The 16,616-nt window shown below is 54.0% G+C and overlaps 2 protein-coding genes across 5 annotated transcripts in view; one reads left to right on the top strand and one right to left on the bottom strand.

Moving 5' to 3' along the window:
* Positions 1–7,844, bottom strand: part of PI4KA (phosphatidylinositol 4-kinase alpha) — a 135,330-nt gene extending 127,486 nt beyond the window's left edge. For both annotated transcript variants that reach the window (XM_069100900.1, XM_069100901.1), the window contains exon 1: positions 7,613–7,844. In XM_069100900.1, coding sequence (XP_068957001.1) covers positions 7,613–7,732 — 120 coding nt within the window. In that variant the 5' untranslated portion in view covers positions 7,733–7,844. The remainder of the gene's footprint in view (positions 1–7,612) is intronic.
* Positions 7,845–7,980: 136 nt separating this feature from the next.
* Positions 7,981–16,616, top strand: part of SNAP29 (synaptosome associated protein 29) — a 22,073-nt gene continuing 13,437 nt past the window's right edge. Inside the window, exons 1-3 of one of the 3 annotated variants that reach the window (XM_069100902.1) lie at positions 7,981–8,099; positions 8,601–8,895; positions 15,002–15,198. In XM_069100902.1, the coding sequence (XP_068957003.1) occupies positions 7,996–8,099; positions 8,601–8,895; positions 15,002–15,198 (596 nt within the window). In that variant the 5' untranslated portion in view covers positions 7,981–7,995. Of the gene's footprint in view, positions 8,154–8,600; positions 8,896–15,001; positions 15,199–16,616 lie in introns of all 3 variants that reach the window. The other 2 variants (XM_069100903.1, XM_069100904.1) reach the window with 2 other exon arrangements.

Below are 16,616 nucleotides of genomic sequence, written 5' to 3'. Positions count from 1 at the left end.
GGGGGGGGCCAGAGTACACGGAGCGCTGGGCCTGGAGTCAGGAAGACCTGAGTTCAAATACAGCCTCCGATGCTCACTAGCTGGGTGACCCTGCACACATCACTTTGCCCTGCTGGCCTCAGTTTCCTCATTTGTAAAATGGGCTGGAGAAGGAAATGGCAAACCCCTCCAGTATCTCTGGCGAGAAAACCCCAAACAGGTCAAGAAGACCTGGACTTGACTGAACAACAATCATACAAATGGAAACAAGCACAATTAGAGAACACTCACAGCCCCAAAGAAGGGGTGGGGGGAGAAAATACGATCCCCCTGCAGAAGTGAGAGACCACCAGCGCGGGATAGCGCCTGTATTTTCAAACTTTCCCAAGACGTTGACCAGCTTTGCTGATTTTTTTCTATCCTTCCTCTTTTTTCCTTTAAAAAAACCTCTGTCACATGCACGGACTCTCCCAGAGGGGGGAGATGCAGGCAGGGTACCAAAGGCATCAACAAAGACCAGGGACGGCTAGGTGGCACAGTGAATGGAGCGCCAGCCCTGGAGTGGGGAGGACCTGAGCTCAGACCCAACCTCAGACACTTAACACTGGGCTGCCCTCCAAAAAAAAAAGAATACGGCTGACATTAATAGAGGGCTCTGACTCTCCCCCAAACCCCGAAGCACAGAGCAGCATTATCTCCCTTTTAGGAGAGGGGAGGGGACCCGGCACACACCCCAGCGGCCACTGGGGCTGCTGCTCCTTCCTGGGAGCTTCTGAGTGACAGGAACTCCAAACAAGAAGGAGCTCCATCTTTAAAGGCAGATAAACAAAAGCTGGAGAGAAGAACAAGAAGAATACAATGATTTTTTAAAAGAATTTTTAGGTGGTGCAGTGAATAGAGCACCACCCCTGGAGTCAGGAGGATCTGAGTTCAAATCCAGCCTCAGACATTTAACACAAAAAAAACAGCCATGTGACCTTGGGCAAGTCACTTAACCCCAATTACCCTACCTTCCCCTCTCAAAAAAAAAAACAAAAAAACACAGAATTTTTAAACCACAGGGACTGGAAGTCAAAAGTGAAAAGGGAATGAAAACCACCACGGCAGTAATTCAGTAAACACCCAAAGGGTATAAGCCGGGGCACTGAACAGCTGGCCCTGCCCTCAGGCGCCACTTCTCTTCTCCCTCTGGATCTTATAGCCCCACCACAGGGACACCCCCTGCTCACTAATGTGTTCCCTCCCTCCATCTAGGTGACCAAAGACAAGGTCCAGGTCCTGACCTTGGAGGCCCCCACCTCTCCCAACCTCTTTCAGTTCCATTCAGAACAATGCCCTATTGCCCCAGGGGGAAGTGCCAGCTTTCCCTTGACCTGGTCCTGTCTCCCCTGCCTCCAACCCTTTCCCACCACCCCTCTCATCGAGATCAGGGCCCGTGGTAATCCTCCTTCTTCATGAATCAGCTCAGGTGTCAGTTCTTCCACGTAGCCTCCCCTGTTTTCCTCCTGGCTCCAAGGGAGCCCTTCCTTCTGGTCTAAATCCCACCTGCTTTGTCAGTCCCCTTTGCACTGATCAATTCTAACTTGAATTCTATTTTTTGATGGGAAATCCCAGACTCTTAGGAGAGAGAAGGGGCCTCAAAGGCCACTGAGTTCAAATCTCATGTGAAAAGGAATGCCCCCTGCCTTCCTGACTAGTGGTTGGTCATGCATCTGCTTGAAGACTTCAGTCCCATAGGGAAACTTGGCCTAACTGTTTAGAAAGTCCAGCAGGGCACTCACAGGATGGATCGAACTTCTCAGGAATCTCTTCTGTGTAACAAGGCCTTCTGATGAGTAGCAGGCCCCCACCCACAGGCACTCAGGAAGGCCAGGAGCCCCTGAGCAGGCCTTGTCCCACACTCCAGCTGCTGGCAGCTGTGGCTAGCGGTCTGTAAGACAGTACGTAGGTGCTGTTGTACCAAAGGACAGTCCTCTGGCTGTGGTGCTAGCCTCCAGGCCAGGGGCTGGCTCTAGGGGCTTCCAGTCCAGCCTCTCTTTTACACCTGTCTCCAACTACATCACCTTTTACAAAGGCTAGTTTTCTGTAGAGGCTACAGGCCCACAAGGCTTTCCTTCCTCCAGTAATGGGAATGCAAATTTGGAAGATCTTCCCTGCCCCTAGGCTAAAATGCACCTGAAGCCTGGGGAGGGAGGCTTGTTTTTCAGTAGATACTTCTTGATTGGCCAGTGAGTCAATAAGGTTGTTACATTCTCTGAGCCAGGAGAAGGGTATATAAACCCTGATTTGAGGCTTTGTTTTGGGGCTCACTTTGAGAAGTGTTCTGTGATTTGATATGGATTCTGGGGAGCCGTTGTCCTGAGCCCCCCGGCTTTGAAAAAACCCAGATGTTGAAACCCAGATGTTGACTGGGTATGGATGTAATGGTTGGACAGTTTGAAATCTGTCTACTAGATCTGTTTCTGTCTTGAGAATTCTGTCTGTGTACTTTGAAGTTCGGGGTGCTGACCTTTTCCCCTGAACAAGGTAAACGATATATGTCTGACTGATTAAAGTAAGCTTGTTAACCCATTTTGAGTTGCTTTCCTTTAACAAAGCAGATCCAAGAACCTGTGGTGGCAGCAAACCCTGAGGACGCTTGGGGTGCTTGCTGCTACACCTCCCTGAAACCCAAATCTGGTGACCCTTAGGATTGGGCTTCAGGGCCTGTTACTGATATACACTGCTTGTTGGATCCTCAGGGCTGTTTCTTTGTTGCCTCTAGAGGCAGATGCGTGTACACATACACACATGCATACACGCACACACACACAATTCTCTCTGTCTCTCAGAACTAGAGCAGAGACACAATGCAGGTCCTTCCAGGCATGAGGCTGCCTACCTCCCTTTTCACTCCCTTTCTTTTTCCTTTCAGAGGTTGCCTCCTCCCTGGTCCCTCCTACACCCTGCAGAAAGGTAGGAACCATCTCACTTTCAGAGCCAGCACAAAGGAGACATTTAATAAACTTGTTGGTTAAGAGTTTCACTGCATGGAGGTGGGGAAGTGAAACTAAGAGACCCCTCCTGGACCGGCCCCCTCTTTCCCTCCAATCTATTGATTCACAAGCCTCCATTAAGTGACTACGACAGCTGGCACTGGAGACATAAAGACAAGGTAGGTTCTAGAGCAGTTTGTACACTAGCTGGGAAGGCCAAAAGTAGACGTGGACTAAACCGGAGGTAGTTTGGAGAGGATGGCCCCAAGCAGGTGGAAGGATAAAGCATAGAAGAAAACAAGTCACGCGTGGGTGGAAGAGAGCCTTTGTGCACAAAGACTGGAGAAATAATTACATTTCAAAGGAAAATCTCACTCTGGAATCACAGAGCCTTCATGGGGACTCCGGGCTAAATGAGCAGGGCAGGCCCACAAGAGCTGCAATGGAGGAGGGGCTGAGGAAGGGGCCTGGCCATAGGTTTCTGCTCCAGCCTCCTCTCTCCAGACTTCACCCTTCCCAACCAACTTCTCTCTGGGCTAGCCCCAGGATGAAAGGAACTGCAGGACCCACATGGCATGGTCATTGGAAGCAAGAGGCCAAGGAGGAAAGAAAGGAGCGAAATCACAAAAAGATGTGTATGGAAGGAAAGAGGAGGGCCTGGCAACCTGGTCACCAGACTGGTTAAATGCAAGTTGGCCACCCATTATTTGGGTATCACTGCCTGAGCCTGGGAAGTATGGCATCCCTAAGGGGTTAAGGATATTACCGAGCAATGACAAAGTAGCTTGGAAGGAGATTCAGTAAAGTCAAAAAGAGATAAGCCAGTACCTTTTATTTTGGGAATGTCAAGACCCAGAAATCAGACATTTCAACTAGCAACAGAAAACATCCCTCCTGCTTCATGGGAAAGTAGTGCCCAGAGAAAATCAGGTCACACTCTCAGACATCAGGACCACTCAGTCAGACAGCCCAGCCTCTTGGCTCATCTGAGACACCAGAGTTCAGAGATGCCTCAGCCAGTCACAGCAGGTCCCCAGACCAGGAACATTTAGATTTTACACTTTCCTCCCTGGATACTTTTTAAGGACTATTCCCCTGAGGCCTACCTCCACTAAGGTTCTCCTCATGGCATGACGACTTCCAAAGGCTAAGCCAGTGGTACACAAGTCAGCAGGGCCTGCCAAGCTGAACAGGCTTCAGGCACCAACCCATCCCTGAACAGTGTGCCTTGAATCCTGGAATTCAGAGCCACTGCCAGGCTGCTGGCCACCAGGTGATAACACAGTATCTCTCAAAAATTCACCCATTTGGGCCAAGGGGGAATGTCACTTACAATGGAAGGATTGGTGGAAGGCTTACCCATCCTAACGTCAGGAATGCTTGAAAGAATAAAGTACTTTCATGGAATAATCCCATGTAAACTGTAATGGCTGTCTAAAATTAGAAACACAGGCCCTGCATGTCTGCTCTGGCAGAAATAAGAAAATCTGTGGAAAGCTGATATAAGAGTCTCTGAAGTAGGCTCCCATATTAGAAACTGGTGTTAGTAAAACAGAATTTGTAAGGGTTTTTTTGGATAAACCAACAGAACTCTACCGTATGGACCTCTTGCCCCACAGCTCTGTATAATCTTATATACCCATACATCAACCTTCTAGAACCGTAAAGCTTCCAAAATAACCCTGGCCCCAGATATAGTCAAACACACAAAATGGAAGCCTTGGCAGCCTCTTGGCACCCAGCAGAAGCCTGGGAGATGACATCGGATGTGCTCTGATTGCTTTGGTCCCCTTAGTGAAAAGAAATGTATTCTAATCGACTGGGGTGGTCTATAAAAAGGTCAATGCTTTCAGGCTGAAGGTACAAGGAAGAAGAGCCAGTAAGCAGACAGAGATCAGCAGCCAAGGAGGGCCAGCCTGCCTGGGTAGAGTGGAGGTATGGAGGGGGAGCAGGTCCAAGGTACACAAAAGAGAGGCTCCATGGGCCAGCCTACACAGCCCACACCAGGCAGGTCTGCATCAACAGCACCAGATGAAAATTCAAGAAAGCAGGAGCAGTTCTACTCCATTTCAAAAAGACTGCCATGCCAATACGGCTAAAACCACTTCAGCGTAAACACTCAACCACTTGCGCACACTGGCCTAGCCAGAGTGGCTCACTCTCTGAGAGGTCTGGAGAACCACTAATAATAACAAAGTGCTTTGAGCCTCAGCTGGTTTGGGCCCAGCACTAGCCCCATCAGGAGTGTGACCAGCCGAGGCCTGCAGAGGCTCAGGGCTCTGAAGCAGGCCAGTGGGAGATAAGCCCCACGCCCAGCACACCGTGATGATACAGTGAGTTCCGTGCCTTACCAAGGCCTTGGGAATAGACCAGGAGCTGCCCAGACTGCCATTTCAAACCTCCCAATAACTGGCTCCAATTTCCTTTCCCAGCCTTGTTTGAGACATTCGATATGATGGTCAGACTGGACTATCTGCAGCCCCTTGAAGGTGGCCCCTTGGACTGCATCTCCCACTGGAAATTCTGCTCATGTGGCAAAGCTCAGCTCAGAGGCCACCCTCCTGAGGCCTCCCCTTCAAAGGCAATTAGTGTTCTTTCTTCAAATTACGTCAAAATCTCTTTTGAATCCCGGAATCTCTCAGGCCTATCTATCGCATGCCTACTGCTGAACTGAATACTACAGTAAAATACCACTGCCTACCAAAGCAGTGCTGGCCTGGGACCGAATTCTGTGGCTCCAGACAATGTGGGAGGGCTCAGAAGCCAGGCAAACAGAAATGCAGCAGTTCTCCAGCCCTGAGGGATGGCAGGACTCTGCCCTCTCAGCAGCCTGGGATGCATTTTCTTTTTGCTTATCAGCCACCAACTGGCTTCGCTGTCCTGCTCTGACCTAAGAGGCTGCTGCCAAGGAAGTGCTGATCAGTCTGGCAGCAGAAAGGGACAGTCTGTGTTCCTCGGTGTCCCTCATCAAGAAAACGGCATCTTCACACATGTGTGGAAGATGGGAGTGGGGAAAGGAGTTTGACCAGTCACCAAAGGTGGTCAAAAAAGCCCCAGCCCTGGAGTCAGAGACCTGACTAGGATTGCCACTTCTGACACCTGGACCACAGCTGAGGCCCTGGCAAGCTGAGTTTCTTTTAGCTTACTTCTCTGTGAAATGGGGGGAATAAATTGTGCTGGCAGTCTTGACCTCCCAGGGGTGCTGTGGTGTCTGTCAGTGCCACGGTAAGCTTTAAATCCCTTGAGAAGAGTTAGCTCTTAAGGTGATTCTAGCAGGGTGGGAAGATCAGACGCCTCTAAGGCAAAGCACTTCCATCAGGTTCAGCTTGACCACCCTAAGATTCTCTGACCTCCCTACGGAAATGCATACTGCTGCCTTGGCTTCTCCAGAAGCAGGAGAGAAGGTGCTCCCCCTGGGAAGAGCCTGGGCTGACCAGCCACACAAGCACTCCACACCAATGTAAGGTAATAAGCTGGCATTCAGATTTATAATGCAATCTCAGTTGTCAGTCCGGTTAGCGTGAAGCAATAGCCTAGGAACTGTGTGAGCCAAGTCAGGCAGTGAAACATTTCACAAGCTCCAAAGCTAATGAGCCAGACATTTGATACCTGGGGACCTGCTGCCAGTGGAGAAGCTCACAAGGGCCTTCCTGGGGCTGCCTGGACTCCTCCACAGTAGGAGTCTCAGTGACCCCCCCCCCCTTCTCCATGGAACATCCTCAGGGAAATGTGTGCACCAGGGGGGATGGGCTGCTTCCTCTCAAGTAAGACTGAGAGCAAGCCCCTGGGTGGATCCAGGGGGAGACCAGGAGTGATGGGAGCAAGGTGTGTGGAGAGCCCCTGAACGGCCATGCACTGACCCAGAAAACCACAACTTCCCGTTGTCTACGTCCTGCTGCATCTGCATGTATGCGGTGAATCCTTTTAACCCGGCTCAGTTTCACAGGAGCAAGCTGGACGCCTCCGGCCCCCAGCAACCAGAACCTTTCACAAAGGCGATGGGCCACCTAGGCAGGTGATGAGCTCCCCCCTGTCTGGAAGGGCGCGGACAAGAGGGGCCCTCCTACAATGCCCCTTCACCGCAGCCGGAGGCAATCGTGCATCTCCATCCCCGGCTGCGGCACCGGCGGCACCCCCCTGGCCGGCCCCGGAGCCCAGGTGCCGGCCCCGCTCCCCACACCCAGCACCCCCTGCCCACCCCCCTCCCAGGCCGTCCGCGCTGGGGAGGGGCGAGGGACCGCACAAGCAGAAGCGCCCCCCTCCACTTGCCAGGCTGCAGGTAATTGCAGACGCCGGGTCAGAGGTCAAAGGGGACGGTCACGGGCACACCCGCCGCCCTCACAAAGGAGTGGCCCGGAAGGGACGGTCATTCTGCCTCTGCCCCCCCCCCCCCCCAGGGGGCCTGCAGCTCCGAGACCCTGCACGACCCCCAGGGCAGCCCTCCCCGGCCTCTCTTCGCTCCGCACCGCACCGCACGCAGCAGGCCCGGAGGAGCCCAAGCCCGCTCTCCTCCTGCCGCATCTCCATCTCCCGGGTGTCTCCCGTGTCTCTCCCCTCCCCTCCCACTGCCTCTGACAGACCGAGCGGGGGCGGGGGCTTGGCCGTCACACCCCCTCCCCCTCTCTCTCACCCCCTTCCCCCCCCCCCCCCCCCCTCACCTTGTCCAGGGCCGCAGGCCTCTGCACCGCCAGCGAGCGGGCCAGTGACAGGACTGTGTTGAAGTAGAAGCCGCGGGCGGAGCTGGGGCCGTTCGCCGTCCGGGCCGCTCCCGCCGCCATGGTCCCCTTCGCCTTCCTCCGCCTCAGCCTCCAGCGCCTTAGCCCGAGAGCTCGCGCCCCTTCCTGGCCGGGGCGCCACGGCGCAGGCGCAGGCTCCACCTGCTTCCGGCTGGCCACGCACGTGACCTGCTCTGTTGTCAAACCCCGGGGGCAGGAGGTTTTTTTCGGGAGGGTCCACCACAGCGGGAGGGGGGAAACAGGTGGAAACAACAGGGAATACAGCGCCGGGATGGAGGGGAATCACCCCCTCACACACGCGCCTAATGGCTTGCTCCAGAGGCCTGGCTGCGCAAGCGCTTAATAGTTGGCTCAGGGGCGTGGCCGCGCAAGCGCCCTGGGCAGAGGGAGCAGTTCGGGGCATCGTAGGGTGAGGCGGGGGCCGCGGGGAAGACGACGCTGGGCTGGGGAACGGCGGCGGCGGGTAAGGCTCCCAAAGGCGGGCCAGGGGGTCCGGCGGGGGCCCCCGAGGGTTGGAGGCCCCGGGAAGGAAGAAGCGGAGGGGAAACCGAGGCCTGGCGAGGGGGACTGGGCGAGGACCGCGGGGAAGGCAGACGAGACACCCAGGGGTCCAACCTTCCCCGCCCCCCATGAGCGGTGGGAGTGGGAGGGCAGAGACGGAGGCCCCGCTTCAGTTAGTAAGCCCGGTCAGCCTCGGAGCCAGCCCGCGAGTGAGCCGCGGGCGGGGGGCGCCTGTGAAGCTAGCGCCCCCCCCCCCGCCCCTTTATCCCGAGGCTGTGGGGGGTGGAGGCAGCGCCGGTCCCGCCTCGGACACAGCAGGGTGCTGACGGCGCTCCCCAGGGGTCTCCGGCACCAGGGCCCCCCGGGAGCAGGGCCTTCTGGTCACCTTGCCGCCTCTCCTCTTCCCCAGCCAGAGAGCCGGCATCACCTGTCAGAAGAGCTGTCCCGGCAGCTTGGCGCCCGGAACCATGTCGGCTTACTCCAAGAACTACAACCCGTTCGCTGAGGACGCGGATGAGGAGGACCTGAAGCCGGGGAGGCGGAGGCCCCAAGAGGACTGGTCCGCCAAGCCCCGGGAGCCCACGGACAGACAGCAGTACCTGCGGCAGGAGCTGCAGCGGCACACCGAGGCCTCCGTGGACAGCACGCACCGCTCCCTGTCCCTCCTCTACGAGTCCGAGAAGGTTGGGATCGCTTCCGCCGAGGTAAGGCCCAGAGCAGAACCAGCCCTGCTCTTGAGAAATAGGTCCCTTTGAATCGTGCGATCTCCCGGCCTCCAGAATGGGTGGTGGAAGGTGTGCCTCTTTTTTGGGTGGGTGGGGAGGCTGTGCAGTTAGGTGACTTGCCCAAGGTCAGTCCCGATGTGAGGAGGATTTGAACTCAGGCCTTCCTGACTGCAGAGCTGGCTCCGTATACACATCTCACTTGTTCTTAAATCTTCCTTCCTCCTTAATATGTTCTAACATTTAAGGCCAGTGGAAGTGTTCATTCAAGAAAGCCAGAAGCCCTGAGCAAGACACAGCCACAGCAAGGGAATGATATAGTCAGCGCATCCCGGAGGAACCAGGAAACACCCTGATCACATTCCTTGCAGGCGGGTGGGGGTGGTCCCCAGAGGCTTCCTGGTGGAGGAGGCTTGCAGCAGGTGCGGCAGGGTAGTGTCCAGGGACCACAGGGTGGTGAGGAAGAAGGCCATTCCTTAGGAGCCTCTCACCAGGCCTCCTCCCTACTCTCCTGCCTCCAGAGTAAGAGGAGGCATCAATGATTGGAACAGGCCCAGAGGAGGGAGGGCCTTCAGGAGACTAGGAGGAGTGAAGACCAGGTGGTCTGTGAGTCAGTGGATGGAGAGAGAGAGATGTGAGGACAGACTGTGGGCCTCCTGCCATCGGAAGAGCTGGCGTGGGAAAGAGGGGCCTTTCCCCAGCCTCCCCCCAAGATTGCCTTCCACCTCCCCTTGTGCCTGCTCAGGGGCTTGAAGCTAGGGGCCCTGGAAGGGCCGGGACACCATCTTTTTGCCTTCGCGCTGACTGACCACAGAGAACAGAACTGGCCTCTGTGCAGACTGTGGCTTGTTATCCCCAGCTGGAAGGGCTGCCTTGGGCTCTGCTGGGTCTCCCCATTGAAGGAGGGCCTCAGTGCATTGTGCATAGGATTTCTGAGGTGACAAGGATCCTTCTCACTCTAAAACTTGGGCTCTGTAAAGACATTCAGGCCTCAGGGAGCTGAATGGAATGTGACCATAGGCCTCTCTCCTGACCCAAGGGCCCTCTGTACTGCACCAAGGATGTCAGCTGGTCAGGGGGAGGGGCTCCCTCGGCCTTCACCTTTATCTCGTCCCCTCCCCTCTGCCCAGAGACTCCTTGCCATTACTTCTATCAGCCTTTGTGTCCTTGAACAGGCTCCAGAGAGTTTTAGGCCTGACTTCCTCAGGGAAGAAGTGTTGGGGGGGCAGGGGACAGTCTCCTTCCAGGCCAGGCGCCAGCCAGCCTCTGTCCAGTAGATCCTGGGCAGAATCGCCTGCCTGCTAGGACCTCCACTTAGGAAACAAGCTGGGGCAAATACAGGCCATCTGAGGCCGTGCTCTTCTAATCAGCTTTGGAGCCAGAAGATTGAGGGCAGGCTGAGTGGGTGGAAGGCGTGCTTGTCCCCATCCATCGGTGTTGCGCTAAGCCCTTCCCGTGTGAAAGGGAGCCCTGTGGCTGTTATTACCCAGTTTGCAGATGAAGAGACCCAGGCAGTACAAGCAGCCTCAGAGGCAGGATCAGGGCCCACTGTCTTTCCAAAGATGTGTTTACAGAGAAAAAGTGATGCACTTGCCCTCGTCAGCTCCCCCCAAACTGAGCCTCTTCTGGATGCCCCAGGACCACCATCATTCACCTTGGATCTCATGACCACACTCTCCCAGCAGCACAGACGCTGCCTCCACCCTCACCTAGGCCCTCATGACCTCTCCCTCTCCAGTCTGTCCTTCTGCCACCTTCCTAATAGACAGGTCTCCTCTGTCGCTTCCACAGGGTCCCCTTACCTGGGACTCCTTCCCCAGCATTGCAGGCCTCCATAGTCGGGCTCAGGCTGCCTTTATCCTCCCTTGCCATGCCTACCATGCGCCCCTCATAAGTCACAGCTCCATGGCCGTCCCCCACACCTGGCAAGCTTCTTCCCAGCTCATTTCTTCCTCTTTGTATCCCTCACACTTCCTCAGCTGCTCCAGGAGTCTCCACTCCTAAAGTGCAGGGGCGGGGTGAACTCGCTGGTGACTCCGGTGGCAGAGGACCTGGGGCCCATGCCAGGAACACCGAGTCATCACCCTAAATTATGAGGTGTGCAAGGTGAAAGGCCAGCTCACTGGGGCTCCTCCAGAGGGCCTTCCTAAATCGGGGACTGGTGTCTCATTGCTGCATGTCAGGGAAATCTTCCAGTGCTTTTCTAGGCTGTTGAGAGAAGAATGGTAATTGAGCATTCAGTCAGTGTGCTTGTGTTCTCTCCTCTCCCCTTTTCTCTCCCTCCCCTCCTGTCCCCTTCTCTCCTCTCCTTTCTTCCCTCTCCCTCTACTCCATCCCCCACAAGATCCTATACAAGCCTCTGGTCCCTGAACCCTGATTTCCCCAACTGTGTGGTAGTAATTTCCAGCACCTAAGAGTCAATGTCTGTAGTTGTTCAGTCATATCTGACTCTCCAGGACCCCATTTGGGGTTTTCTTGGCAGAGATACTGGAGTGGTAAACTGGGGCCAAGGATCTTGTTGCCCTCCATGTCTGCTGGGGCTCTATCATGGCCAGGTGATGGTTGTGAAGGAAGCTCTTGTGTCGTGTGAGGATCAGAGATCCAGGGTCAGAAGGGAGCCCAGAGGATCCTCTGTTACTGAGCTTGTTCCCGATGTCACCGCCAGGACTTAGCCGAACCAGAAGCAGATTGCCATGGGTGCTCCCTATGCCAGCTCTCTCTGCCCAGCACCCCTCTGCCCTGGATAATTGCAGGACAGACCTCCTCCACTGGTTTCCTTAATTCTCTCCCCTCTTCAGTCCTCCCTGACTGCTGGATGGATCACCCCCATGGCAGAGGTTCTCAACCACAGGTGAAGGACTTGTTTTAAATTTTCCAGTAACTGTGTTTCAGTAGAATTGGTTTCCTTTGCAAAGTCAGCAAGCCTTTTTGAAATTCCCTGTGGCTGGGGTTACAGAAGGACGGAGACGTTGCTGCTCTCACAGGGGCTTCACAGGCATGATTTTGTGGCCAGAAGCGATCTGTAGGTGTCACCAGATGGCCAAAAGCGGCCACGATACAAAAAAAGATTCAGAACGTCTGCTCTGTGCAGAAATCTTCAGTGGCTGTTGGCTCCCTGGCTAAAAGTCCCCACCCGCTGCTGTGGAAGCTGAGTGAGTGTTGGAGTTGCTGATCTCTCTGAAGAGGGACAAGAGAGCAAGGGCTGCGGCTGTAGCTGCTGTCACCTTCTAGCTTAGATGTTGGCACCAAGCTTGGGAGAAAACGGACTTGATCAGGGGTTGAATTTGTCAATGAATTAAAGTTGGCAGAGGAACCAAGGGCCCAACGAGGGGAACCAGGTTCCCATGGAAAAAGAGGGTCCTTAGTGGCGTGTCACTGGTGGAAAGAGAGCCTGGTTTTGTTTTCTAATTCAGCTTCAGGCTGAAAAAATGCAGGTCTCAAAGATAGTGCCCCAAGTGAGGTGCCAAACCAGGTATAAAAGTAGGAGTGATTGTAAAAGAGGGGGCTCTTAGAGTCTAAGAATGAGCTGCTGGAATAGCAGGTGACATTGGAACTTGGGTCACGAGGCAGAGCAATTTGTCCAGGGCTCCCTGGGCCCATCCCTGGGCATTCTCTGGGCTGTCTGAGCATCTGTGAAATTTGAGAAATGGAGTTGAGTTTCACAAAGGAAATGACAATAAAAACGAAACTGCCAGGCCAGAGGTGTCCCGTGACATGGCACTTGGTCATAAGCCTGCCATAGAACGCATGGCATGTCCTCTCTGCGGCAGCTATGTTGCCTAGCCAGAAGGTCAAAGGGGAAGGGCAGGGCCTGACAGTGGCAGGCAGGTGCCACAGTGAGATCTGGATTGAGGACATGGGGGAAAGTTGACTCACAGGAAGGGGAAGAGAAAGAAGGGAGGAGAGGAAAAAAAACTGCCCTCCATTGAGCCTTGTGACATCCCTCAGTCATTAGCAGCAGCTCTACACCCAGTGACTGAGGTCTTGGCAAAGTGATTGCCCACTTTGGGGCTTGGTTTGTTTTTTTTAACCTGACTTTTTAGAAGAAAGGGGACTGAGAACTTTCTCTCCTCATGACTTACTTTCAGTGACCAGACCCAAGTTCCAAAATCAGCGGCATCAACAATTCTCTCCCTACCGTTTGTAGATCTCCCGGTCTGGTGGCCTATCAGGGAGATCAGATTAGGTTCCCTTGACTTAACTCCATTTTTCTTCTTAAACATGACTTCATTTTAAAATTCTACAGGTCTGATCTCTGACACAATGTGTCAGAGGCCCAGGGAAAGCTTCTGAAACCCCTCCCCTGGGCCTTTCAGAGACCTGGGGCACAAGACCTGTACATGGAAAGAGCTCCACATTCCTGGACAGCACTTGGGTGTTCTGGAGGGTGAGAGCCACCTCCAGGTGCCTTTAGCGGGGGACCTTGGCTCTCTGCCCTGACCTCTCACCTGGATCAGGGAGATTGCTCTCCCCACTCCACACCACCGCAGGTACAGCTGTGTGCTTTTCCTGGAGTACATGTCTGACCACGTCACTCTGCTCAGGCAGCGACAGTGGCTCCCTGTGGCCCCTTTGTTTACCTCTTAGAACCTTTCACAGAGTAGCCTCAGCCTGACTTTCTAGACACCGGGCTCCAGCCGAAGCGGCCTTCTCTCTCTGCCTTGGCCACCTGCCTTGATGGGAGTGCCCTCCCTCTTCTGTTTGAAGATTCTCTTGCTTTTTTTTTTTTTTTGCTTTTTGGAGGGGGGAAGGTAGGGCAATTGAGGTTAAGTGAGTCACGTGGCTAGTTTTTGTGTTAAGTGTCTGAGGCCGGATTTGAACTCAGGTCCTCCTGACTTCAGGGCCAATGCTCTATTCACTGTGCCACTAGCCGACCCCCCAAGACTCCCTCACATTGAGCTACTGTGTTATGTGAATTTATTCTCTTTGCCCACATACACGTCTGTATAGACACACTTGTGTCTTCCCTGGTAGAGCGTGAGCATCTAGGGAGTAGGGATTGTGCGTTGTATTTGTACCCCCAGAGCCTGGCACAGAGTAGGGGTCTTGTTGATCGTGCTCTAGAGCCTGCCCGGGCCTCTTCCTTGAATTCCTATTCTTCCGTGAGGGTCCGTGGGCAGGCGTCCACCCCCCCCCCCCCCCCCCCCTATCTCGCCCCTTCCCTCTCCCCAGCCCCACCCACACTGAAAGCATCTCCGTGTCTTCCTCTGATGTTCTGAGAGGACTTTCTTGGAGGTTCCTTCTTTGCCAACCCCCATCCCCCGACGCCTTGAGCGCTGTTCTCCTCGTGTGTGCCCTGCTTTCTCCTCTGCCTCCCCCCTTAGCAAAGCTCCGCTCTTGGGCAGCAGGCCAGGTGATTCCCGATCTTTGCACCCTGCACTCTGTGAGGGGGCATTGGCTAAGTCTGCAAACAGCTCTTTAGTGCCTGTGATTCAGGGCACAGAGGGCCCAAGTTTTGTGGGGTCTTGGGTAAGAAACGAAAGGGTTTGAGCCATCATTGACCATGGCCCAGGAAAGGACCCTGCCAGTCACAACAGACTTTTCCTTAGGAGCTGGTATGGCGAGGTGGAGGAGGGAGCAGCAGGCTTGGAGTCCCGAGATGTGGGTTCGGGTTCTGGCTGCTGCTGCTGGTTACCCCTTGTTCGACCCTGGCCATGCCCCAGGGGCCACACTGAGTGTCAGCCTCCTGGCCTCACCTGGGCCTCCCAGAGCATGTAAGCAGGAGCTTCTCTTGGGTTTTGTCGTCTTAGTCTCTGCCTCCCCCAGTGGCGCGCATTCAAGTCTAGGTTCTGCCCACACTTTCACATTAGATGTTAGTCAGGTTGTGAAGGATTGTGACGGATGGAATGAACATGGGGAAGAGGAAACAAAGCAAACAGGAGAGAGAGAGCAGCGGTCTGCTTTGGTGCACACTCAGGAGCTATTCTTCCCAGCTCTCCCTCCATCGGGAGGCGCCTTGGAGCCCAGCCCTCCCCCAGCCTCAGCTCCCTTACATTGAGGCCCCAGCTGGTGGCGGCCACCAGAAGACCACTGTCAGTATGTGTGTGTGCGCAGGGCTTCACGGGAGCCTCTCGTTGCTCTTGCACAGGAGCTGGTGCGTCAGCGCGGCGTCCTGCAGCGCACAGAGCAAATGGTGGACAAAATGGAGCAGGACCTCAAGACCAGCCAGAGGCACATCAACAGCATCAAGAGCGTGTTTGGGGGCTTTGTCAACTACTTCAAATCCAAACCCACAGAGGCCGCGACCCCCCCGAATGGCGTCGTGGGCTCCCAGCCCACTGCCCGGTAAGCAGGGGCCGGGGGAGGGGGAGGCCAGCCAGAGACCTGCCAGGCCAGGGCTCAGCATGTGCCTGGGACTTGGCCAGATGCCAGGTGTGTGGATTAGGGGCTGTGGCGGTGACACTGAGAGAGGAGGGGAGTCCTGTGGCCAGGGCCCTTGGGAAATGGAGATTCAGGCCAGGAGGGCAGAAATAGGGGGAAATCTAAGGCCCATCCCCCAGGCACTACTACCTTGGAAGAGGAAAGGAAGGAGAGGGTCACTGAACACTAAGTTTAGGAGTAAGCACATCCTGTCTTTTTTTTATTATTATTATTAATTTGTTTGTTTCCTTTTAGTTTATAGGATTCAATTCCACAATTCCTTGAGTTTCACATTTTGTCCCTCCCCCCCATGGTGGCTTATAGTCAAGTATAGGATCTGTAAATACTTTCACATTAAACATTAGTCACGTTATAAGGACGGATTGTACCAGCTGGAATGAAAAATGGTAAAGAGGACATAAAACCAAATAAGAGAAGGAAAAAGATCAGGTATTTTGCTTCCACCTGGATATAAACTTAGTTCTTTCTAGTTCTTTCTCTGGATGCACACATTTCTCTCCATCATGAGTCTTTTGGGATTGACTTCTATCACAGCATTGCTGAGAAGAGTCCGGTCTATCAAAGTTGTTCATCACACATACGTTGTGTCTGTAATTGCGTACAAATTTCTCCTGGTTCTACTCTTTTCACTCAGCATCAGTTCTTTTAAGCCTCTCCAGGTAAATATGAAGACCGTCTGCTCCTCGTTTCTTATAGCACAATAGTATTCCATAACATGCATATACCACAACTTGTTCAGCCATTCCCCAATTGATGTGCACCCCTTAATTTCCAATTCTTTGCAACCACAAAAAGAGCTGCTATAAACATTTTTGTACATATGGGTCTTTCTCCCATTTCTATGATCTCTTTGGGATATAACCCTAGGAGTGGTATTGCTGGATCAAAGGGTATGAAAGTATTCATAGCCCTTTGGGCATAATTCCAGATTGCTCTCCAGAAAGGCTGGATCAGTTCACAACTCCACCAGCAATGCATTAGTGTTCCGATTTGCCCACATCCTTTCCAGCATTTGTCATTTTCCTGTTTTGTCATCTTAGCCAATCTGACTGGTCAGATGTGGTACCTCAGAGTTGTTTTGATTTGCATTTCTCTAATCAGTAGTGATTTAGAGCATTTCTTCATGAAACACATCCTGTCTTTACCAGGCAGGCAGACATGAGCATTTCTTGAGCACCTGCTGTATGCCTGGCACTGTGCTTAGCTCTGGGGATACAGAAAGAGGCAAAAGCCAGTTCCTGCCCTCAGGAAGCTGCCAGTCTATCATGGGAGATGGTGTAGACAGGCTAGTGCGGGCACAGACATGGAGCGAACACCACAGA

This window comes from Petaurus breviceps, unplaced genomic scaffold (genome assembly GCF_028583685.1).
Source record: "Petaurus breviceps papuanus isolate PSGF00001 unplaced genomic scaffold, PetGlider_PUasm1.0 428, whole genome shotgun sequence".
Taxonomy (NCBI): domain Eukaryota; kingdom Metazoa; phylum Chordata; class Mammalia; order Diprotodontia; family Petauridae; genus Petaurus; species Petaurus breviceps.
The sequence above is the reverse complement of the archived record's forward strand: the minus strand, read 5'-3'. Positions and strand labels throughout refer to the sequence as shown.